Raw genomic sequence first — 26672 nt, 5'->3', positions numbered from 1 at the left:
AACCCAGTGGGCCAGTGGATCTGTAACAGAGAGTAAGCTTTAGCAGAAATCTCAGCTTCATTGTCCTCAGAGGCTACTGCTTCATCAGAAAATGAAAGTTAGAGCTACTAAGAGTTTAGGGAAAAGTCAAGATGTGCTTTGAACACAGAGAAATTTGGGGTTAAGGAGGTGGGAGAAGTAGGCCACTGGATGGGACTGAATCTTAGTGATCACTGAATTTTACAGGGATGAGAAACATGAAGGAACATTTCTTAAGTTTCCAACGTTGCATCAGCGCTAGGTCTACTTGGGTGAAACAGGCCGCTGACTTGTAACTTTCTCTGTCCTCAATTCCTCATCTTTTCTCGGAAACCAAATGGCTGATGCTCAAGAGTCTACAAATTTAATGATGGGCAAAATACTGAAAATGTGCAGATTATCTGGCCTCTCAAGATTCTGAAATTGTGAATTTATAATGTTACCTATCAGGTCTCTCATCAACATTTTTGTGTGCTGCTTCTGGTCTAGATAAAATCTATCCTGGGACCAAGTAGAGTATCAGAGGCGATTGGACATCACAGTTTAGTCCCCAGACAGACTGTTATGAGCAAACCTAATAAACCTGTTTTATTTAATTAAAGGGGTTGGGGAAAGTTCACTCTGGCTACAGGCTGGATAACAGATTAGATTTTTTTCAGGGGCAAGACAGGAAGTGGGAAGAGTATGAGAGTTCTGACTTGGCCTAAGCTGATCAAGATAGAGATGGAGAAAAGTAGATATATTTGGTGAGTTTGGGAGTGGAGGACTTGCTGATGAACTGAATGGAATTTGAATGCACTTGCAGAAATTCTACCAATTAGAAATTCATCAGGGTTGTAAGCTTCTTTTATAAAAATGCAAATACATCTAAGAGGCTTATAACTGGGGTGAGGGTGTAATTTAGTCTGAATTAGTTCCATCAGCTTACTTCTGCTATCACCTAGCTGAAGTCAGTCATACTAAAGAGATGTAAGTTTTACTTGGGGAAAGAATGTTCTGCGGAAAGGATACCATCCTATGTAGGACAGGAGGTGGAAGTCTTTGGAAAGATAGAAATAGGAAGGAACACATAGGAGACACGGAGAGGGGTTGTCAGTATTGTAGCATGCAGAGAAAAAGCAAACATTGGCCTTCTTTGAAATGTGCCTGATTGCCTTGTAGAGATAAGGCCCCCAAGCTTCTTTAATACTGGGAATGTTCCTATGTCTTGTTTGAAGGAGAACAATCCCCCTAGCTAGAGCAGAAGCGAGGAAAGAAAATGAAAACAATAAGCATCAAGTAGTATTAAACATTGACACTTAGCAAGTTGCTCTGTTTATTTGTAAGATCACTGGATTCCTTAACAATATTTCATTGATATCATATGATTAACACAAATGTTTAGACCTTTAAATTAAAAGCAATCAAGGTCATGCAAGATAAATAACTGCTTTTAGTCAATGTTTAAAAATAATTTCAATGATGTTATTTTAAAGTCATGTTTTCTCCATAATTTTTTTTAAAGACCAGTCTTGTTTAGATGCAACAAAAGGCGTTATTTACTTTTTAATTTTCCTTCCTTCTTCTTTATGCATTTAACATATTACACCAGAAAATGAGAACATAGATCCTAAAATGTTCAAAATTCTATCTTTGAGTAATAAGCCTGGGTATATTTTGAGTTTCACGTGGAAGTCAGTGCTTGAGAGCCAAGAGGGAAAAAAAAAAAAAAAAGAACACTGGAAAGAATGAGTAATAGCCAAAGTTTGGCACTCTGCTAACCAGGGCTTCTTGGAGAGTGATACTGCAGGAAAATGAACAAAAACAGCAACTCAGGAACCAAGGAAAACAGCGCGCTGATGTTTTGTTTTCTACTTTAATTTCAAATATGGAAAAGGCATTCTTTTTATCAAAAATCCAAACTTAAAAGGCATTAGCCATAAGTTTGGGCCAACTAAAAATTACGAAACTTTTTTAAAAGGTAAACATTAAATGGCAAGGTAAAAATAGATCTCTGTGCTAGCCAGTAAAAACTTCATGGATCCGTGCCCTTCGGTGTGAGTCATCAATCTAACGGCAGGTACACTCTGTTGTCTGTGGAATGGAACAGACTGTGTTAGCTGTCCTTGCTGTCTCTGAACACTGCTCTACATCTGGCCAAAGCTGTTTGTCCTGCCATGCTCATAGGACCTCAACCATATTTACCGGTATGATCATCCCTCCTTGCTTAATGTCTCTGTATCTACCCACTGTTGAAAATAAAGCCTGAGGCAGCATGTCCATCTGGGAAAATGTTACAGTGGAACCATGGAATCTCAGCATTAGTGATCATTGCCAAGTGTCACACTTTTATAGAAACGGAACCAAAGTATAACTCGGTTTCAAATCTTGCTCAGAATTATAAAATGATTCCAACTCAGAGCTAGAACTTGCCACGTATTCTTCTCACTGTTGGGTGACTTCTCCATGCATCATTTACACTTCTGCTCATTTTGCAGACACTGACCATCTTTATTCTGAACTATCTTTTCCAAGATATTAATATAGTGGATAACCTTGAAAGACAGAGATGATATCTTACTCTGGAGCAAAGAGAAGATTTTGTCCAATACAACAAAATAATGTCTCTCTCTGGGACAAAGGACAGGCAAACTCACTGTCTATTATAAAACATTCAAACCCCCTAAGCTTGAAGTTCTTCTCTTGAATTGCAAAATACTTAGTACACAGGGTCACCTGGCCCGCTACATATCACCCTGTGGGAACTGGGACTCAGTGAATGCTGAAGTCATTTGTCTCTGACCCAGGAGCCTCATGTCTTCTGCCAGGACCCATGAAACTGGCAAGATGACTTGTGAACTTGGATGCACTGTGAGATCTCAGAGGCTTCACAGGTTTTGACAGGAATATAAAATCAGAGTGATAAGCAACCATATAAAAAAGAAAATGTTAAGTATTAAGAAGCCTGTTTCATTTTTCAAATCTAGGGTGATCCAGTGATCTTTTTTTTAATCTTATGTGTTAGGTATAACACATCAAATTATATACCGAATCAGATTTTATATATATATATATATATAATATATACATTCCTATAGAATCTGCTTAAATTTTAAATTAATTCCATGATAAAGTTCTCATTCTTACTTCATAGATAAAAAACCAAAAGCACCAACACCTAAAGTTAAGTTCTGTAGCTGATAGGGAGAGCTGAAATGCCTAACTTCAAAGTTTTTGTTTTGTTTACCTCCAATAAATAGCACAGCTTAAGAAGACATGGACCATTTTGCCTTAAAATGGGTAACATACACTATTGTTTATTTTTTACTATCTTATCTTTTTATAGTACTATACATTAGGTACTCATATGTTCCTTTCTGATCTATATTTAATAAAAAATATTCAATGTCAGCAACAAAGCTTTTTAATCTTGTGCATACTGAGTTTATATTATATACTGTATCATCATAGCAAAGGTCTATAACAGAGACTATTGTGTATAAAGCTTAAACCAGAAATCACACAACAGACATATTCCTTTAAAACTACACATCCAAAAATTTACTTAACTAGAGAAAGATAACATCACAGAAAAATAATTCCATTTAAAAGACTATATATTCCATGAAATCATCTTGTTAGTCACAGAGACAAATAGAAAATTAATACACTAGACAGAGTGAAGAAAGGACTACATATATCCGGAAAGTATATATGTCTTTGAGAATAAAAAACGTTTACAAGAAAAGACAGGGAAAAAATTTTTAATTTTACGGAAGAAACATGTAAAAAAAATACTCGTCTAAGAGTCAATTTGGGGAATTTAAAAAAACTGGTAACCCATTTCTGGCTACAAATCATCTTTCACTCCTATAATTCTATTCTGCCAAATCCATGTTAGAGAAACTTAATGCTCTGAGTTAACCAAAGAAAAGCAGACTTTAAAAATATGTAGACTGTGTTCGAAATATAAACAACTTTTGTGAAATTGCCCTGAATAAAGGATTGCTAGATACTTACTAATGTATTCATGGAAATATTTTGCTTGCTTCTCACAAAAACAACTGTAGTTTATAAAGATAATACAAAATTTCAAGATGATGGAGTCACTTACAATTGCCCTCTATAGCAATAACTACAGGACTAAGTTTATGTAGCTATTATTTATTTTAAACTCATTTCTTAAACTGAAAGTTAAACCGCTGATTCATTTTTACTTTATTTTAATCCTTGGTAAGTGACCATAGACGGCTGCTATCTATATGATGGCATGCCAGTGGAGTGTGTGTTTGGTGTGGAAGTAAAAATCCCTTGAAAAAACTGAGGGGGTAGATATTAGTTTTCTGATTCCACTAAAACACAAATTATTTTTTAAACCTAATTAAAGCTATGCATATCTAAATTTTAATTATACAGTGAAATGCTTTCTAGGGGGCTTATGTTGCTGAACATTAAATGGGTTTAAACAGGAAATCTGAGGAGTCCTTTCATTGATGTATTTTAAAGCAGGCTATAATCTCATCTCTGAGGACTCATACACTATCTAATGGTTATTCCCTGCTCTGAGAATCTATGAGGAAAGTAGAGATGGAAATTTTTGTCCCAAATTTCAAATATTGTCCAAACATAGAATTTACTCATTCAGCATCCTGTCTTCAGCTCACAGACAGAATGAGAGGATTTGAAAGAGAAGAAGCAAATCTGTTAGGATTAGAATCATGTAATCATGAACCAACATATATTTTTAAACCTCAACTTTTATACCATGGAAAAGCTCTATAACATCATTTTTAAAATAAAGCAGTAATTGTTTTTAAGACAAACACAGAAAAAGAAAAGGAATATTCCCCTGGAAATCAAATGTAAAAAAAAAAATACCAAGCCTGTGCTTATATTCCTTATGATCAAGGTCTTACCACTGACAACGCCTTGGATTCTGGAAGATTTGTGATAGTGGAAATGATAGACAAAAGAACTAAAAATGCTGATCTGAGATCTTGATTGAGTAAGCCTACATATCCTACAAGTATATTATGCATAAAGAAACAAAGGAAATATTACCTGGAAATCTCCTAATTATTTGACATAATCCTTCCTTTCTGCAAAGTTGATGCTGTATGTCTGGTAACATGTTTACCTGAAAGGAATGAAAAGATTCTAGTGAGTTAGAAATTCACAAATGCTAAAGCAAAGGAAACACAAAACTTCTAGAGGAACTAGAGGGGGAAATTGTCTGCATCATTTACACCCTGAAAGTCAGCATTCACATCCAGCACACTAAGGTAGCTTATCTGATAACTTAAAAACTGGTTCTTAGAAATTTTCAAATTATTTAGTAATACTTTTGAAAACTTTTTTATATTTCAGTTATGATATCTGTCAAAAGTAATAAGAAATTATCATTATGGCAAATAAAGCAATGCAAATATTACTTTATATTTGCTGATTTTGCTTTGGCAAAAAAAAAAAAAGCAACCAAAAAAAAAATCAAAACAGTAAATATACTTCAAAGTCAAATAAATCCCAAGTTCTAAAGGTGATTAAATCACAGTTAGAGGTAAGTCTATACTAAATCTATTTCAGATTTTCACATATCATCTTTATTTCATGCTGAAGGACAATTTTCCTTCTAATTATAAAGTCCAGCCACCACAAAACTCTTTTTAAAAATTTATCCTTAGAAAGTTTCATAAATGTTATCATATTCAAACATATGTTTTAACTTATAAGGAAAAGATATAAGCAAGGGCAATCCTCGCCTCACCTGGATTTATGGATTGTTACTAGCTACACTCACCTAAGTCTCAATAATAAAGCCAAATGTGGTAAACCATATTTTAAAAGTAGATGACAATTACCAGGGTAAATTAGTTTGAAAATCAGATTCACCTTTGAGAAATTATTGATTACTTTTAAATCAATTGACACTAACCTAATAAACTATCATAGTTCCTGCGCCGTGTCCTGCTGACATGACTGGAAAAGGAAGTCAGTTGAAAGGAGAGAAAGAAGGAAAGCAGAAACAGGTCATCATAACCTTGAGCACATCACTTTGTTTTAGTTTTTTATAATTTTCTCCATTTGTAAAAAAAAGCTCTTAGAGCCTTTGATCCCTAAACTCCACATCTGCACTAAGATTTTTATCAATTCAATAATTCAATCAGAAGTTGTTTTTTTTAAAATAATTCATTTTAAAGTGCTTTGAAGCAGGGCATCAATTATTCTCCAACCCTAGCAACCCTGTTAATTCTATTAATTTATTCAGCAAACCATAAACTTCAGCTCCAGGTTTGCATGACTGAAGTCTGGACTTCAGCAGAACCACCCTGTGTTTCTGCAGGATCAACACCCCTAAATAGTCCATTTTGAAAGCCCACAAATATTATTGCCCTGGGAATTAAGAAAGGCTATAAGTACGGTGCATTTTAGATTTTAGGGTGTCTACATTTCTCACTTTCAAAAGTGAAAAAATTCAGGGCCTCCACTGGTGGTGCAGCGGTTGAGCGCTGGGCTGCGAAGCTGCCCGTAGCCTCTGCAGCACCAGTTCGATCCTGGTCGCTGGCAAGAGTCCCGCACAGCACGACAGACCTCTCCTTCTGTGCCTGCTGCTCCCCTCAGCAGTGCATTTCATCAGTCTGCCTGTTCTGTTCCCTGCTCTGGCGCTGGTGAGTTCTCTCACCCTCCCGCGCTTCTGACTATACCCAGTGCTTGTATAAATAAATAAATAAATCTTTTTTTAAAAAAATCCAGCATTTAAAAAAAAAAGTGAAAAAATTCATACCCCATGCAGCAAAAGAAAAAGGGTTTTCATATAATCCTGTAGTTTTCAATTCAGAACTCCTAAGACTGACTGGAAGGATAAGATAGCACTGCAAAAAGAACTTTTCACAATTAGATTGTGAAAAGCTTCAAAAGTCAGTAGGCTTCAACCATTTTCCTCCAGATCAAGTAAGATGACTCAGGTCCTACTGACAAAACAGAAGGACCCAGAAAGAGAATCAGCTTTAGGTAAGAAGCATTCAAGGCTATGTATGGACATAGGTCCTGTGTAAAACCTCCCAATACTTGAAGGGTCTGGAGTAGGTGATGTCTTTGGGATGCTTAAAGCAGCTCTCCTCTCCAAATTGCAAGAATAGAAGTCATAGTAAAATGGGTAACAGTAACAGAGCTAATGGGCTGGAAGGACATTAGGTGCAAAGACACCATGCAAGCTTGCACAGATGGCAGACAGAAGGGCAGGTTGCAGGGTCACATCAGAGAAATAACTACTCATGTGAGACCTTGGGTCAGAAGAATGAAGTGACTCAGAATCCCCAAAGCCCTTGCTACAGAAAATCAGAGCCCAGCCCAAGGAAGTGACTACTCTCACCCTTCTGACTCCTTTTTCCCCCCATATCCCATCCAGTGACAATTTCCTGTGCTTTTTGCCTCCAAAACACATCTTTGGAATTCACAGGAGTATCAGCAGGTGACATAACTATATTGACATGTAAAACCAAAAATATCATCTCCATTCTATTCTGGAACTGACCACCAAACATAGCAGTTAAACTGAATAACTCTGCCCAAGGAAATTACCACACTGAAGGATTAAATTTATATGGCAAATCAACTATATTACAAACACTTTAACATTCTAATTGTTAGCTTATGATGTCCTTGTATATCCTGGTGCTTTTTATTCTTATTCTTACGTACATCATAAAATATATGTTCACATCATTATCAAATGGAACATCATCAAAAAAGTTTTAACTTGGATTGGCTGTTTCTAATATAAGCTTCTTCAGCTTAATATTTCAATACTTATTTTTTAAATAGGCTTTATTTGGGAGGTGCAGTTTTAGATTCATGGCAGAACTCAACAAAATGTAGAGATTTCTCGCATAGCCATCATTTCCTTCATTATTAATATCCCCCCACCAGAATGGTACATTTATTTTACTTGATAAACCTACAGCACATCTCTATATATCATCCAAATGATCATTTTCATTATAAATTTCTGATTGATTTTATGTGCTAATTTTGTATTGGGTAAGAAAGTTTTATATATGTGTATGTGTGTGTGCGTGTGCTTTATACAGACTTGTTTTTCTTGGCTTAAAAACTTTCATGTCTTTGAAAGGATTAGACTGCATATAAAAACAATAGGATCTGAACCCCAAGATATTTCTAACATCATATTGAAAAAAGGAAATACACATTTAAAGATTAGATTTCAATCCCAAAGTACTTTCACAATCCTAATCTGTGGTAATCGACATCTAAATTGCTTCTATTACATATCATAGGAAGCAAAACTATAAGATCATTCTTATTTTGAGCTATATTTCATTAAAGAAAGCAACAAGCATGACATTAATTATAAACTTTTGGAAAGTGTTTATGTATCACAGAAACTAAAACCACAGTGATGCCATTGTTCATTAAGAAGAGTAGACATTTGAATTAGGACTATTATAATGGATAAGAAAGTACAGGGGTACTGGGATGTTTCTTTTGATGACATACAAACATTGATAATGACACCTACTTTAAATTGTATCTTTGGAAGCTTCTCTTTTTCTTCATTAGATCTGCACAGACATTTATCTTTTATTTTATCAAAAATCAGACCCTCTCCAAAAGCTGTTCAGTATCATCTACAAAGAATAGAATTAGTGACAAGAGTCATTAATTCTTCTTTCTCTCCAAGTCTCTCACATGCAATTATTCTGTCAAATTCACCTGAAAATATCTTCATATGCTTTAAAAGAAGAGCCATTTTAGTTGTTCTCAGGGCTCCTTGTACTAAAAACAGAATCCTGGTTTTAGGAACTGCTAATCCTACAAACATTTAGAGCCAGGAATGAATCCCTCTGCTCTTGAAACACTAGAACCTGTCTGTTAGAGGGGAGATATAACCCCAGTTACTAAACTTAGTGTTATACCAAATAGTGAACCTCACTTCACTCCAGGCATCCCAGAGACCAATACAATTTTAAATTCATGCTACTCTCCTTCTGAATACAGAGACTCCTGGCCATTTACTTTCTCTAACAGAGCCTAAGACCATTTTCACTAAGCATTTAAATTTCAAAGCTCTGATATGATCTGCCATCCTAATTAGCACAGGTACCCTTTGTTCATCCTAAAGTCATTGAAATCCTAAAGTCTTTGTTCATCCTAAAGTCATTGAAATCCTACAATACACCCCAACAAATTGGAAGTAACTTCCGTTTTGAATATGTATGTGTACATAAATGAGTGATGGTCTATAATGTTCCAAATCACTCATGCTCCAAAGCAACACTTAGTATGTTTCACTTAGAGTTTATATATTCTTTAAGAGTAGCCATTAGAATAAACTGTAAGTGTAGCAGATAGACATTTATTTAGAAACGTTCTATATTGCTGTGGTTAAGAAAATAGAAGTTAGACTGAATTTGAATCTGGCTACTTCATCTATTAGCTAGACATCTTAGGCAACTTTCTTAACCTCTCTCTGTTTTAGTCTCCTCATAGGTAAAGAATGAACATGTCAGCATTTAGAATGGTACCTGGCACAAGTAAAGTTATATAAGTGTTTGCTGTTATTGCCATTTCTGTCTACATGATAGATTCAGGTTCTGATCACATCTCACCACTTCTACTGCTATTCCACTAGTCCTAGTACCCCCTCATCTCATGCCGACATGACACTACTACAATAACTGGTATCCCTGCTTTGGTCTTGGCCCAAAGGGTAGCTTATTTCAGCACTGCAGTAAAAACAATTTTATTAAAATGCAAATGGAGGGGCCTCTCTGGTCGCACAAGGGGTTAAGCACAGCACAATGAAGTTATCACAGCCTCTGCGGCACGAGTTCGATCCCCGGCTGGCCAGGGAGTTACCTACGTGGCACAGCAGACCTCTCCTGACTCGCCCACTGCTCCCCTCAGCAGTGTTTTCAGCCAATCTGCCTGTTCTGCTCCCCACTCTGTCTCTGGTGAATCCTCTCACTCTCCACACCTCTGGCTTGTACCCCAGTTCATGTAAGCATAAATAAATAAATCTTTAAAAAAAATAAAAATAAAATGCAAATGTAATTGTGTCACCTTTTCCCTCCAGACCCTTCAATAACTGTTCCCTATCTCACTAAGAGTAAAAGTGACTTCTGATAAGGGTCCCCAAGATGCCTCCATCACTGAGCCCCCACTGAGTCCAGGCCCTCCCTGTCCTTCCTTCTTCCTTCTGCACTCACTCTGCTCCAGTCACGTGTGACTCCCTGCATGCCTCAAGCAAGCAGACATACTTTTTCTTGCTGTGTTAGTTCCCTCCCTCTGAGGCTGAGTGGCTTTACCCTTCCCTAGCATGGAAGCTCGCAGCCGTCTTTCAGGCCTTCCTTAAATGTCACAGTCTTAGTTTTTTCAGCCCTGGTCCTCTTTCCTAGAATTCTATTCCCTGGTATGTTCTTCCTTGCTCTACTTTTCTCCATAGGACTCATCACCATCTATTACAGCACACATTTCGCCAAGTGATCTGTACAGACATTCTCCGCCCCCCACCCCCAGTTCCATAAGCATCTAAGCTTTCGATGCAGGGATTTTTGTGTTCATTGACAACCTCTGTATTCCCCAGGCCTGAAACAGAGATTCATACAGATGCTTAATAAACAATTATAAAAAAGAGTGAAGAGATATATAGATAAATAAATGAATGAGTTGTAAAGTCAGCACATAAATTGTTGAGTGATTCTGCTAGGAAAGCCTATCAGGTCTTTCCTGCTCTCCATTTTGATGTTGGTATTGGTCCAGCTATATGTAAGAGTAACCCCCAAAGCAAAAAGCTCCCCAAGTAAGAATTCTCTATTTTTTAATACAAAGAAATTCAGATATAAATCGTTGCTGCTTCTCATTGTCTGAGAAAGAATTTACATACAAATAAGGAAAGAGGGAAGGCTGAAATAAGCCTTGTGGTATTGGATTGGAATAGGAACTATGATACAAATCAGGCTTTTAACATATATACAGATAGATGATCTATAGATGGACAGGTAGAGAAAGGGACATAGAGATCTACAGATGGAGAGAGAAATAAATACATATATATGTGCATGTACAGGATAGTATGCATACATATATGTCCAAGTTCTGTCAATCAGGGTGCTAATCTCAATCTCCAATAGGCATGAGAGTTCTTGGAGATGTGGTTGATAATAGGGTAGGAGGCAGGAAACATACAAGATAAATTCGGCGCATCAGGTAGTATCAAAACTTAAGCAAGTGCTCAAGAAAGGAACACATGTCAAAAGAGCACAGGAGGAGCCAGTCTGAAGAGCTCACACCTGGAAAAAATATGAGCACCAAAATTAATAAAATTATTTTTGTTTATAACCCAAACAGCAAAATAACTGTGATTCTATATTGAGACATAGGACCATCAAGTTCCCCCTCATATTTGACAATGGAAAGTACATTCTTTCTGTGTTACTCTTGTCCTAAAGTCCCTAAATCGAGGAAAATTCTACAAAATGTCTGACCAGTACTCTTCAAAAATCTCAAGGTGATGAAAGAAAAGGGACTATGGGGCTGTCACAGATTGGAGACTAAAGAGATGTAAAAGCTGAATGCAATGAGATCCCAGATCTTGGAACAGATAAAAACATTAGTGAAAAAGCTAACAATGAAATCTGAATAATGTCTGTAATTTAGTTAATACTTGGTACCAATGTTGATTTCTTAATTTTGTTGAATGTTTCCATGGATATCTAAGAGGTTAACAGTAGAGAAAGCTTGGGAAAAGACATGCAGGAGATCTTTGTACTAGTTTTTACCTTTTAGTAAATCTAGGAGTATTTCAAATTAAAGGAGAATAAAAAAGCTCAGCCTAACAGACACAGTACCTTATAATTTCCACTTTTACTTACTTCATTCACACCTCCCATATCACTATCTCCAATGCCATAACTGGTTATTCTGCTTTGTTTTCTTCTTATCACATATTCTACTAGCCTCCCATGAAAAACTTCCTGTAAATTTAAAGCTAGCAAGTATCTTGGAGATTGTCCAGTAGATAATGCCTTCTCATTTCAGGAAAAGGAACTAAAGGCTGCAGAGATTAAATAGAGAGTCCAAATCCTTCAGCTAGTGAGTGTTGGCACTAAACTTTCCAGAAAAGCTCTAGGAAGGAGGCATTTAAGAATCACAGAGTTTTCATAGGTGGTTTTCTGATGCCCAAGTTGTAAACCATAGACTTGGGGACCCAGAAAGCAAAGTAAAAAGCAATTTGGGAAGAGGGTTGTTCTTCCTGTTCTCTGCTGAGTCTTCTAATTCTTGGAGAACTAATGGACTGCAAGGACTTTAGGCTTCTCAAGAACTGGGCAGCTGTGTGTGGCAGCCCAGGGAGGGGACACACCATCACAGGCCATCAGTGGCAGCCACAGAGGTCAGGAGTGAGGTCCCAAGCAGGAGCAGAAACAGGATGTGGTACACAGTACACAGGGATCCCTTCAGAAAAATAGATGGGAAAACTAAGAGAGACTGTATTGGCCAACAAATCTCAATATTAATGTCAATGTGACCTCATTTACCTTCATTAGCTGGTAAAGCCTGACTTGCAATTGTGGATTACAGAGAAAAGAATAATGGATAGGATGCATAAAAAATAGAAATAGGAGGGGATGCTGATGCTGAGTCACACAGACTTAAAAAGTCGACTTTAGGCTGAGGGGGCCTAGCATGAATTCTCATTCTTGACACAGTCAATACATTGGCCCACATAATTGCTTGTTGTGGGGAGTTATCTGGTGCAGTGTAAGATATTTAGCACCATCCCTGTCCCTGGTTTCTACCTATAGATGCCAGTAGCACACCCTCTTCCCTAGTTGTGACAATAGAAAGTGTCTTTAAATGTTGCTGAATATTACCTGGGGAAGGGCTGAAAACCACCGAGGTAAAGAGAGCTGAGAAACAGCATTCCAGGCAGACAAAGCAGTAAGAATAAAGGGCTGCCAGAGAAAACATCACAGGTGCCAGGGAACAATACACAGCTCAATATAACTTACAGCCTAACACCCAAGCTAGAGAGAGATAAGAGGAGAGGGCTATCAGCAGGGATCCATTCATGGAGAACTTGAATTACAGTGTACATTTCAATAGACACTACTTCCCCCTCCACATCTGCTCCTTACCTGCTCTGTAATTCATGAGACTGCTTTTATTTTTTTTTTAAAGATTTATCTATGCATACAAGAACTGGGGTCTAGGCCAGAGGTGTGGGAGGTGAGAGGATTCACCAGAGACCAAGTGGGGAGCAGAACAGGTAGATTGACTAAAATATACTGCTGGAGAGAGAAGCAGGCAAGACAGGTGAGGTCTGCTGCACCATGTGGGTTATCTCCCTGGCCAGGGATTGAACTCATGCTGCAGTAGCTGCAGATATCTTCATAGTGCTGAGGCTTAACTCCTTGCACCACCAGCAAGGCTGATTTTAATGGTGGCATCTCAAAGGCTCACTTGTCCTTTGACCACCAGCTGGCTTTACCTAAATGATTTTGGCAAGAAATTGAATGGTGGAAGTAAAGAGCTTGAGCACTTATCTTACCAATTTCCTCTCTGCAGGGGTATCATCTGGCAATGGCTACATTCTCCCAAGTTTACAGCTCCTTTTCAGGGACTCCACTTTCTTGGCTGTAGCTCTCATTAAGTTCTGCTCCATCATTCCTTCTTCAGACCCGTTTTAAACCAGGGCAGGTAAACTCTTACCATGTTCCTGGTCCTGTGTGCATCTAACCTTTTTTGTTTCTCTTATCCTGCCCAAACTCTGTAAACAGTCCCTTCACTAGTTTCTCATCAGTTAGACCCTGTAGAGTATGGTGTTTGTTTCCTGCTGGGAGGTTCACTGTCACACTGCAAAGATGATAGACTTTATCCTACAGTTGATGGAAAGCCATTCATGATTTAAAGCACAGGTGAAGTAAGGTTAGTTCAGCATTTTATGTTTCACTATGATAACTGTGAGCAGCAAGGATTTCAGGGGCAAAATACCTATTTCAGAAAAAGGAGTGAGGAGGACTCAGCAATAGCCCTGGTCACATAAAGTGATTGTCTGAACAGAATACAGGTAGTATGTATGGAGAATCAGTAAGATATTGGGAAATAATTAGGGGTTCAGTTCCTTAGAGTTGGTGATAGAATGCTGCAGATGAAAAAAAAAAAAGGTCAAAGGTGAAGGTCAGATTTCTATCTTAAGATGTGACATCGTGGTTACTCATGTTTATGCCAACAGAATAGAAGTTCTGCAGAGTTTCTAAATGCTAGAGCAGAAGTATATTTATTAGAGAGACTAGAAAGTTCATTTCCTGCATGCTGAGCTTGAGGTGTGACACAAGTGGAGGTATTCAGCAGGCAGTAAGACATGCAAGCACAAGGGTTTGACAGTGCTTTGAATTTTACATGTAGATTTCAAGATCATCAACACAAATGGGATCTGCAGCTTTGGAAGTGAGATCAGGGAACACAAATAGTTAAAGAAGGGGCAGAGGAAAGGTGACTAGGAGGAAACCAGAGAAGGAATGATTAAAAACGTACCAGAAAAACCAAAGCATGTATCAGCCCAGAGGCCCCTGGAGTAAGGACTGAGAAGGAGAGAGAAGCATCAAGACTGTCAGTTGCAGAAGTATCAAGTGATCAGGGTTGCCACTACAATATTAATATTACCGTTGAAAAGTAGTTACTGCTTTTAATACTACATTTGATACTCCTCCCCCAGACTTGTTATGGGCATTAATGTGAGAGCATATGTAAAGTTTCCAGCACAATGGTAGCGCATCGCAGGCATTTCATAGTTTTTAGGTTAACTTGTCTAAAATCCTTTATAAAATTTCACACACTATAGACAGTAAATACTGAATATCAATTTTAAAAATTAATAAGAAATGGCACAAATTTCATTATAGCTAAGGATAGTAACTTAAGTTTGCAATGTCAAAAGACTGATAAAGAATTTACTATTTTGGATGAACATGTTCTCAGAGTAAGCAACACTCCATGAGCTTCTAGATCAAGTTTGGGGCCCTACAGGGTAAAATTGCAGAATTGGCAGCAACTGAAGCTAAGGGAATCCTAGCAAACATTGTTCACCATTTTCTGGTACAGTGTGTAAGGCACAACCAGTTGGAACTTTCTCTGCATGTGTAATGGTTTCAAAATTTCAAGAAAACATTTAAATTTTTACAAGTATGGACCAAGAAACGCCAGTATTAATATCCACAGAGCTGATACAATCTGTGCATAGTTTGAAAAGAATATTTACCTTTTGATGTAAACCCAACTGGCACACATCTTCCTTGGACATACAGGGTTTTCCATCAGCTTTCCCAGAAGACAGACAAATCAGCAGATCCCAGGAGCCCAAATTATCTAATAGTAAAGAATATTAAGAAGATAATCAGCCTTTTGAAGGCTCCATTTTCTTCTTCAGATTAAGTAATATAATTACATGAACCCTACAAGTGACAATAGTCCTGGATATATTTAAAAGAAAAGTCAATATTCAAAGTAACTGAAGTGCAACTTTTCTAATTTAGCAGGTCTAATATTTTCATATCCTGAGAAAATTTAATTATCTGAAGGAATATCATAAAATTCCTTTAAAAAGCTAAAATTAGAATGTTCTAAGTCAATAATTTTATAAATTTATAAAGTCTTACCTGGAGATAGGCAGGAAAGATGACTATATATAGAATCTTTTAAGATAGGAGATAGTTGTGATATCAAATAATGATAAGAAGTCAAAACACCAAATATTTTGTTCTGGGTTTTGTTATCACTGTTACTTTTATAGATTTTATTTCATTTTTTTAAAGATTTATTTATTTATGCATACAAGAACTGGGTTACAGGCCAAAGGTGCGGGGTGGGGTGGGGAGTGAGAGGATTCACCAGAGACAGAGTGGGAGCAGAATAGACAGACTGACTGAAATACACTGCTGAAGGGAGCAGCGGGAGGCAAGACAGGGGAGGTCTGCTGCGCCATGTGGTTCATCTCCTTGGCCGGCCAGGGATTGAATTCATGCTGGAGTGGCTGCGGATAGCTTCATAGGGCTATGCTTAACCCCTTGTGCCACCAGAGAGGCCCTTTTTATAGATTTTAAACAAAGAATATATTTTCATAAGATACCTTGCAAAAAAATGTGTGCTAGGTAGAAAATAAAATTCAGGGAGAATATAAAAAGACAAGTTTTGTGTAGAAGAAATGTGTGGTCTAGTTACAGATAACAGAGCCCAATTCAAAGCACAGACTATGGCATGAACCAAAACAAATGATATTTCAGTTCTTTCCCAAGGACAAAGTTCTTTGCCAATAAATCATAGTAACTTGCCAAAACAATCTCATAATAGTACGTTATTGCATAATGCCTGAACATTTTAAAATTAACATTTGTGTGTAATATATCAGTTTATTTCCCTTACTTTATATGAATTTTTATCAGTGTTACATGTAATTAGTGCATTAAAAATTTGTTAGTCTGTGATAGGGTGATAAACACATTATTTCAGAGAGGACACATAAATAGGTATCTCAAAAATAATAAAAAATACCACTAAGTATAAAAGCTTTGGGAAGCTTTCCCCAGTTTTGGATGGGAATCCAGTTTTTAAAAATTAAGCAATTTCTGTACAAATGACATATTTTGTTGTTCAGTTCTAAAATAAATATTCCTTTGAGTAAGTCTTTATGTCAGATCTAATAAGTCATCACTTGCATTAAGTATTAGTGACTTTAAAAAGAAAAGAAAACCAACTATTTCCCAATTCTATCTTTTAAAGATTTCCCCCAAATTTTTCATGTGACAGCATAATGCTTTCAAAGAAGGGATTTCTAGGAAAGAGCAGAGAGAGATGAGGAAGAGTGATAGGTAACAATTAGAATGAAATGTCATGCTCCACTAATCAAGTCCATTTTCCACTTGACATGCCCTGTGTTGTTGGAACTACTGATTCCTCTGTTGGTCACTGTCCTGTTGCTGGGAGAGAAATCTTTGCCAAACTAAGGGTTCAGACAACAGAAATCAAGTTCGCCTCTGAGCTAGTCCAAGAACTCTGTTTGCGTTGTGTACCTCCATGATGATGGAAGAGAACAAAATAGTTCAGAGGGACAAGAAGAAATGGTGTAAGCCATTGGGGGTTGTGGGAAATCTCACCATGTGACACTCTTCAGACCTTAGGCTTGCCGGGTGTGTGGTGGGGGGGTCTTCCCTGTCCAAATGCCATCGTTTTGAAAGGCACTAGAGGCAGACTCCTAGAGTCCAAACCAAAATACCCTATAATGACTTCAAAACTTTATTTTAAACTTTATTTTAAACATAAGCATTTTGACTATAAACTTTGACATGGATTCAAAGGAGGAAACACAAAGACTTCTTTTATTCAATATTATTTCTAGCCCAGTAAACACTAAAACCTGAAAAGAAACCTCCCATCATATTCCTTCCTAAATATTTTAAGAAGATAAGGACATGCAGGGACAGAGAGTTGGATTTCAAATCATGGACTGCATTGTTTTGATGTTAAAAATACAAAAATGTTTTATGCTCCTCTAAGACTGAGGCAAGCTCCCTTCACTACCCAGGGCATACACACCATTTGCAGGGTTGAAAGAAAGAAATATATATTTAAACATAAATGTTTAAAACTCACAGACATATTTAAATAATTCAAAGCATTCAATTTATTAAGATCCTCCTATGAGCAGGACATTGTACTAGAAATGTAAAAGCAAATAGCAAAAAAGAGCAATCACTACCCTCAGCAACCTGTTTGAGGGCTCTAAATATTAGAAAAAATTTAAGATAACATATAAAGCATCACACCAATCTTGACATTCACAGGGTTACCCCTCATCTCTCAAAAATAATAAATTAAGTCAATATTTCAAAATATTAACATTTAATATTTCAATTACATTTCTCCCCTTCAAATAAAGTATAACTAAAAATTTCAAGCAATCTTTTCATATTCTGTCTACCATGGTCTGAAAAATGCTGATTATTTCCACTCCAAATGCCTATTGTTACTCTCAATGAATTGTACCTCACATTTTGAAATTCCTGTCTCCTCCTTAAATATTTAGTAGACCTCTTCTCTCTCCCTTCAATTTTCTTTCCAATATTGGAAGTTGACTCCATCCCCTGACTCCTACAATTCCTTTTTAATGGAAAAATATTGTTGCATTAGTTTTCCATGAATTGTTCATTTACCAAGTTGATGTTGCATATTTTTGCTTTTAATGATAAACTTGTTCATTTATTAGGTAAAGCTGTTTTTGAGATGACTATAGGCAAGCTGATATTTGCTCTGTTAATTTTTATTTTTTGCACTGTTCTTTACAGAACTGATGGGTTTCAGGTGCAGCTTCTCACCTGAGCAACAGTGTCCATCACACCATACCCACCAGCAAATGCTCACTCAGCATCACCAACCACTTAGCCTCCACCTACCCTCCCTCACCCTCCTCTCTGTAACCACCACTCTTGTCAGAATCTAAGGGAGTGTTGTTGCTGTGTTTATTTGCTTTCCCCACTTATATTCCACAAATGAATGAAATCATATTGGTATTTGTCTTTCACCCACTGACTTATTTCACTTAGCATAATCCCCTCAAGTTCCACCATGTTGTCACAGATGGCAAAATTTCACCTCTTCTTTATAGCTGAGTCATATTCTAACATATTCTAACATTCTAACATTCTAACACCACACCAACTTCATCTAACCATCTGTCATTATCCTGGCTATTCTGAATAGGCAAGCTATTCTATTCTAACTCAAGCATTATTGGGCCTCCCCTGGTGGCGCAGAGGTTGAGAGCTGGGCTACGAAGCTGCCCACAGCCTCTGCAGTGCCAGTTCGATCCCCAGCTACCAGCAAGGGTCCACATGGCTCGACAGCAGTGTATTTCGTCAGTCTGCCTGTTCTGTTCCCCGCTCTGGCTCTGGTGGATTCTCTCACCCTCCCTTGCTTCTGAGTGTACCCAGTGCTTGTATAAATAAATAAATAAATCTTAAAAAAATACTTTAAAACAATTTGCATTATTGATAGGAATGCAAACATCTTTTAAAATTAGTGTTGTCATATTTTGAAAGTGGGATTATTGGTGGGTTGATCTTAAAGAATGACACTGATCTTCAGATTTGGCCATGTTCTCCCATGTTGAGAAAGGTCACCACAACACCAAAGACATTGGCTATATTCAAGTGCAAGGCCTGAAATGTACCTTCTTGGAATCTTTTCTTCCTCCTGGGATCCTGGAAAAATCAAGCGGGACCTATGACCATCTTTTCACTTATGTCTCCTTTCTCAACACTAAAGTGGTGCAGGTCCCAGCTATCTACATGAAGCCTTTTCTTGTTTGCCCGGTCTTTGGACTCTTCTCCGCATTCAGCTTGTCTCAGGGCTGTTGCCATAGTTGTGAGTAGCATAGGGCAGCCTCTTTCTAAGCATTGGGACATTATTTTTTTACAGATTTATTTATTTATGAATAAAAGAACTGGGGTATAGGCCAGAAGTGTGGTGGGGAGGGGGTGAGTGAGAGGATTCACCAGAGACAGAGCAGGGAACAGAATAGGCAGACTGAGGAAATACACCGCTGAGGGGAGCAGTGGGTGAGTCAGGAGAGTGCTGCACCATGTGGGTTGTTTCCTGGCAGGCCAGGGATTGAACTCGTGCTGCAGAGGCTGTGGATTGCTTCATAGAACTGTGCTTAACCCCTTGCACCACCAGGGAGGCCCTGGACAAGCATTTTTGGTGTCTGTCTCACTTGATGTGTTTCTTCTGCCCCCAGAGGATTCACATTAGATTGTTAAGAATTGAAGGGTCAGATTTGGATTTGGAAAAAAAACAAAGAGGATGGTAATTTCTTAGGTTTCCTTGGCATAGGGAAAAGGAGGCTTTATCTAGCCTAGCTCTTTTGAAGCCCTCATTAGGATTTAGGTACTATGATCACACAAATAAATAAATAGTAGTAGTTCTAGTAGTTACTGCAGCAGCAATAGTAGTAAATGGTATCAATCGTAAACAGTTCTTGGGCACTAACCATATGGCAGGTTATTGTGTTAGCACCTGTCAATTAGGTTTTTGGGGTGTAATTTAAGTGCCTGACATTAAGCTTTTGATTGCCAAGGCATCAACTTCAAAGACATTTATCTCAAATAAACACATTACCAGCTACACAACCAGATAAAGATTCAGCACTTTCATGTTAAAATTAATTAATAAACAATGACATGTCAAACCCTAGGCACCTCCCTTGACCTTAATAAAAGCAGAACCTGAAGAGCACACTCTTTTTCTCCTTCCATGACCTCTTGTGTGGTCCTGGGCATACACACCTCCTAAGATCTGGGTACAATAAGCCTATTCTTCAAAATTCCCTGATGGTTGTTGCTATGGGGCATCTCACAATCATCATGAAAACCACTAGGGGCAGATCCAGCTACAACTCTGGATCCTTAAAGGGAAATATATGTGGGAGCTGGCTGGGCACCCAGGTGGACATCCCCAGATATTTCTTCCCTGCAGCATCATTATTGATAAGCTGCGATAGTCCTCACCCAGCAAGAGTGTCTCAAAATATTATTAGCAATACCACTGGCACTTGAAACAAGTGAAATTTTCATATGTAAAAGGGTGTACTCAATTGCCCATGTACTCAGGAACTTGAGATAATAACTTGGCCTCCACCTACTCTTAAAAACCTTAGTTTGTTTTTGTTTTTTTTTTTTTTTTTTTGATGGTTAAAATGATTTTAGTGCTGTCGCTAAGCACACAGAGGGACTAGCTCCCAGACTAAGTTAGCCAAAACCTTAAAAAGAGAGGTCAGAGGGCACAGTTCTAGGAAACAGGATGTGGATGTTCCAGTGTCCATTCCAAATTATGAAAACACGAAAAATCTGCAGATATCTCTCTATAAACTATAAAATGCAAATGCAGATAACAGCACTTGCTATTATTGCTCCACAGTGTTGCCACTGGAAACAAAGCAGACTCTACAGATAATTTCAGAAGGAGATGTCAGGGTCCAATTTTTGATGCAGACATAAATGACACTGGCTACAGTTTTTATCCTTCTCTTTAAATGCTGCCACAGGAACCAGCTAACATCTCAGTGCTGAAAGTAAGAGCTATTTTTAAAGGTGTTTGTTTTTGTTTTTGTTTTAATCAAGCATCCGCCCTAAGGAGTGAGGTTGCCTGTAGAATGTTTCCAGTCTCTCATAGGCAGGCTGCCATGTAAAGCAAACCATCATTTCCTGGCTTGCGAATGACCTCTTTCATTGATAAGATCTGCCAGATCAGGATCAGTAATTCAAACCAGAGAACAACAAGAGTACTGCGATAGCATCTATCATATAAATGCTATTTAATCTCAAGGAAAGACAACTTCAATTTTCTGGCACACTTTATAGAATCTAAGAGCATTATGTCTATTTCTGCTTTATTTTTCTCCATAGTATTTGTCATCATCTGAGAGATTATTTCTTGTCTATGTTTATTGTCTGTCTCGCTTCATTTGAATATTAGTTCCATGAAGAGAGAACTCTCTATTTTGTTCATTGCTAAAATCTCGGTGCCTTCAACAGTGGCTGGGATTTAAGAAGTATTCACTACATAGCTGTTAAATGCATAAATGAATGAATAACTGAATGTGAGCAACAGAGCAATAATTATAACTCAATCAAAGTATACTGAAATGCTTTTGCAAAAATTAAAAATGAAAGATGTATGAGAAAACGTTTTTTTTAAAGGACATAAAAATATATTTTGGTTCTTAGCTAATAAAGATGAAAGAGAAGTACACTCAAGAAAAATAAAGTTAACCATTCCTTGTGCTTAAGGAAATTAGAAAAACAAATATGTATAGTTGTTTCCAAATCTTTGTTGTTGGAAATAATGCTGCAATGATAGGGGTGCATATATCTTTTCAAGTTAGTGTTTTGGATTCTTTAAATACCCAGAAGTGACATGCCTGGATCATATAATTGTATTCTGACATTTTTTTAAACTTTTTTTTTAAAAGATTTATTCATTTATACAAGAACTGGGGTAGAAATGGGGTATAAAACTGAGGCTTCAGACAGCTTCACAGCGTAGCGCTCAACCAACTGGGGAGGTCCTATTCTGACATTTTTAAACAATCCACATACTGTTTTACATAATAGCTACACAGGTTTACATTCTTACAAACAGTAAGCTTACATTCTTTCTCCACATCCTTCATAACACTTGTTGCTTCTTATATTTTTATAATTTACTGAGGTGTGAAGTGACATTTCCTTGAGGTTTTGATTTGAATTTTGTTAATTAAAGTGATGATGGACATCTTTTCATGTGCCTGTTGGCCATCTTTATCTTCTTTGGAGAAATGTCTATTTGGATACTCTGTCCATTTTTAAAAACAGGGTTTTGTGTTATTTAGTTGTATGAATTCTTTATTTTTTGAATATTAAATCCTTGTTAGATGTATGATTTCCAAATATTCTGTCCCATTCAATAGGTTGCCTTTTTATTTCGATGAAGGTATCTTTCACTCTGCAGAAACTTTTTAATTTTACATAGACCATTTATTTATTTTTGTTTTTGTTTTTCTTGCTATTGGTGATAAGTCCATAAAGGCATATACCACAGGCTGATGTTGAAAAACTTACCACCTGTGTCTTTTCTACGTATTTTATGGTTTCAGATTTTGTATTCTATGTGCCTATTGTCAAATGAATCAATAGCAAGGATGTGGTGTACATACATAATGGAATACTATTTGGCCATAAAAATGATGAAATCTTACCACTGGAGACAACATGGATGGGCCTCAAGGTTATTATTCTAAGTGAAATAAGACAGAGAGAAAAACAAATATCATGTGATTTTACTGGTATGTGAAGAAAAACAAAACAAACAAAAAACTGTACCAAAATGGTGGTTACCAGATGGAAGGGATGATGAATAAATCAGGTAAAGGGGATCAACCATATGGTGGTAGAAGAAATTAAACTTTTGGTGGAGATCATAATGTAGAATATGTATATAGCTGTCAGATTATAATGCTCTATACTTAAAACTATATAATATTGTAAACCAATGTCACTTCAATAAAAATTAAAATATAAAAAATATATTTCTGGTGGGTCAAAAAACAAAATAGCAGATTTCGATATTTTACTTATTGGAAAATTTTCTGTGAACTTATATATTAGATTGAAATGAAAGATTTAGAAAGCATGGCTTGGAAGATGAACTTGTCCAAGAGCATTGAGAATACAGAGCATCAAAGTCAAGTGTTTTTCATTTACTTTGTTAGTTACTCATAGTATTAGACTTTTCTATTACATAAGGACAAAATTGGGGTCATATGCTAAAATTTGTTTTCCTTTAGGGTGAAATACTGCATATATTCATTTTTAAAGAATACATAGTATCCCTTTATATCAATAACATGACATGAGGATATTTTATACGTTTACTATCTCAACTGTATTACTTTTCCCTTTGTTGCTAGATTATAAGATTTTTATTGAATAATAAAATCTTACATTCTATACTTCTATCCTGTACCAAAATTAGTAGGTAGTATTATATTCATGAATATTTATTAATTTATTAATAAATTGAGTTCTATGCTTTAGTACATTACTAGCTTATTTGGATATAAAATAGCCAATGCAAATTCCTATATCTTTTCCAGCATCTTTCAAGTGTATTAATAAGTTCCTTTAACTGTACTACTATATAATGAGTCTATAGAATGGTAACATGCACTCATAATTAATTTTATTCATGACATTTTTAAGGATAAAAAAGTCGCCTTACTGTATCTAACATTGATTATAATAGACATTAATACATCTTTACCGGATTTAATATTTCAATTTCAGAATTCACTTTAAGAGAAATTATATATTCAGAATGCTGAGATCTTTGATGAATTATGAAACACGGCCACAAAATCTAATTAAAGCTGATTCTTTACCTCAAGTATATGGTCATTGAATTTTGTTCATTATACCGCTGGCTCCAAATCCACATCCTTTAAAAGGTGATGATGAAAAACCTTATATTTCACCAAGAGAAATTCTAACCTATTCTCTCCCTTGATGTCCTAAATTCACATTAGGGTTCAAACTTTCCTGTCCTGATGCCTATCCTCTTTCTGCCATAGGAGAGGTTGTGAAGATCACTGAGATAGTTGCTGTGAAGAGTTTGGAGCTTCTGAAATTCTTTTAATCTACTCATAAGCTCAGGAACTAATATTATGCTTCAACTTTCACAAAATTTTCAGATTCTTGCTCTCAAGAAATTTTCCACAAAGAACATGAAAGAGGGCCTCCCCAGTGGCGCAGCGGTTGAGCGCTGGGTTGCGAAGCTGCCCGCGGCCTCTGCGGCGCCGGTTCGATCCCCGGCTGCTCCCCGGCCACCGGAGGAGGGTCCCACATGGCACGCAGACCTCTCCTGCCGCCCGCTGCTCCCCTCAGCAGTGTACTTCGGTCCTTCTGCCTGCTCTGCCTCCCGCTCTGGCTCTGGTGAATTCTCTCACCCTCCCGCACTTCTGACTGTACCCAGTGCATGTATAAACAAACAAAACAAACAAACAAATAAATAAATAAAAACATGCCTCTATAAAAAAAAATTAAAAAAAAAAAGAACATGAAAGAAAATAGATTAGCATACTCCTATAATATAAATTCAAGAAATGTGGAATTGAGACACATGGCTAAAGTTCTTCCCATAAGTTTTTTTAAATGAGATTTTTTAAATGTCCTCACACCACGTCTGTGGTCTTCTTTTGAAGCGTAACTGACTGTGTGTGTGTGTGTTTAAACTTTTGCTGCTTTTGAGACTATTATCTGTCTGGGAAAATCTCTCATGACCGCATTTTATGAAATTTCTAAATGTCTGGAATTCTCACCACTTAAAAGGCCTTAAAAGAAATGAACACTGCAACAATTTAAAAATCAGACTACACCTAGTGCCCAAATATTGGTTTTTAAAATTATTCTCGGGCCTCCCCGGTGGCGCAGTGGTTGCAGCACTGGTTCGATCCCCAGGTCACTGGGCGAGGGTCCCACATGGCGCGCAGACCTCTTCTGCCACCCGCTGCTCCCCTCAGCAGTGTACTTCGTCAGTCTGCCTGGTCTGCTCCCCGCTCTGGTGAATTCTCTCACCCTCCCGTGCTTCTGACTGTACCCAGTGCTTGTATAAATAAATAAATCTTTAAAAAAAAATTATTCTCAAAAAAATAAAGGAACCAGAGGTCCCTATAGAAATGACTAATTCAAAGTTTGGAGTAGTAATTATATAAGACAAGCTCAGAGCTTCATATTGTCAGAAAGTTAGGAAAAGCCCCCAACAAACCAGCAAGCATAGAAAAGCAATGATGGAGTTATATCAAAAGGACAAGGGAGACAGTTGTCAAAACTTGAACATTTTGAACAAAATAAATAATATTGGAATATTACCCAGAGTGTAAAATATATGTCCATGAGTCCAGCCTGATATAAGCTAACTACTGAATGGGTAAATAAATTGGGATGAAGAGACAAATCTTCAAAGTAGAAAAATAGCAAATAATTTACATAGCTGCTGCAAACTGAAAGAGGTGGAATACAACATCCTAGTCCTTCCTTGTAAGCTGCATACGATGACATCCTTTCAACAACTACAATTCCCAAAAGAATAACTGCAATGGAGAAACCTGACAATCACTACCACAGTCAGGTAGTCAAGGTTAAGGTCCACAGCAATAAGTCAAGCTGATGGTATTGACCCTCGATATGATGTCATCAGATTGATGCTTTTCCTCTGCAGTCTGGTTCCCAGTCTAATCTTAAGAAAATCAGTAGGCAAATTCCAATTGAGGCACATCAAAATACCTGACCAGTTCTTCTCAAAACTGCTAATAACATAAAAGATAAGGAAAGTATGAGAAACTGTCACAGCCAAAAGGAAACTGAGGAAACTTGCTGGTATGTTGGATGGGATCTTGCAACAACAACAACAAAAAAGCATTATGTAAAACATAAAAAAATCTGAATAAAGTATGGACTTTCAATTTTAGGGGAAAAAAAATCTGCAGAGCAGACAATGATTGTTTAGTATATGACTACAGCTAGAAAAACTCTCATAATACCAATGACATAGCTCAAGTATTTTATGCTAAGAATGTGTAGTACAGAAACCAATTAGCACTACAATGCAGAAACTGAAAAATAATTATTTTTTATGCAAAATGCATGTTCCTGCTAATTAAAAGTTCAGTGGTATTTTTAGAAACAGAGAATTGGAAAACAGATCAAGTTTGGAGTTTGATGTGCTCCCTTTGATACCTGTAGCCCCCTCAAATGCCTATATTTTGTTTACATCTGTTACTAATTCTAAATTCAACTCCTTTGGTAACTTTCTTTACATCCACTGCTTTAGTTCTTGCTTCTCGGCTATTGACTTCCAAATTTACATTTGTAGACTCCTTTAACAGTTACCATCTAACAGACAAAGGCCCTGCAGGACAAGTACAAATCTGAACTCATTATTCCCCCCGCCCCAGATACCCATCCTACCTTCTACTTTCTTATCACTAAAGGTGTAGCCATTGTCCCCTCAAGCTAGAAAGCTTTAGATTATCTTCAACTAGTACTTGTCTCTTATTTCTGAATCCCATTGGT

The 26672-nt window shown here is 37.1% G+C and overlaps 1 protein-coding gene across 1 annotated transcript in view; it reads right to left on the bottom strand.

Annotated features, from left to right (window-relative positions):
* CPED1 (cadherin like and PC-esterase domain containing 1) overlaps positions 1–26672 on the bottom strand; it is a gene marked incomplete at both ends in the record, with an annotated part of 254953 nt that overhangs the window by 185547 nt on the left and 42734 nt on the right. The window contains 2 exons of the mRNA XM_084229702.1: positions 5059–5134; positions 15275–15381. Of these exons, the coding sequence (XP_084085828.1) occupies positions 5059–5134; positions 15275–15381 (183 nt within the window). The remainder of the gene's footprint in view (positions 1–5058; positions 5135–15274; positions 15382–26672) is intronic.

This window comes from Talpa europaea, assembly GCF_964194135.1.
Source record: "Talpa europaea genome assembly, chromosome: 3".
Classification (NCBI taxonomy): domain Eukaryota; kingdom Metazoa; phylum Chordata; class Mammalia; order Eulipotyphla; family Talpidae; genus Talpa; species Talpa europaea.
The sequence above is the reverse complement of the archived record's forward strand: the minus strand, read 5'-3'. Positions and strand labels throughout refer to the sequence as shown.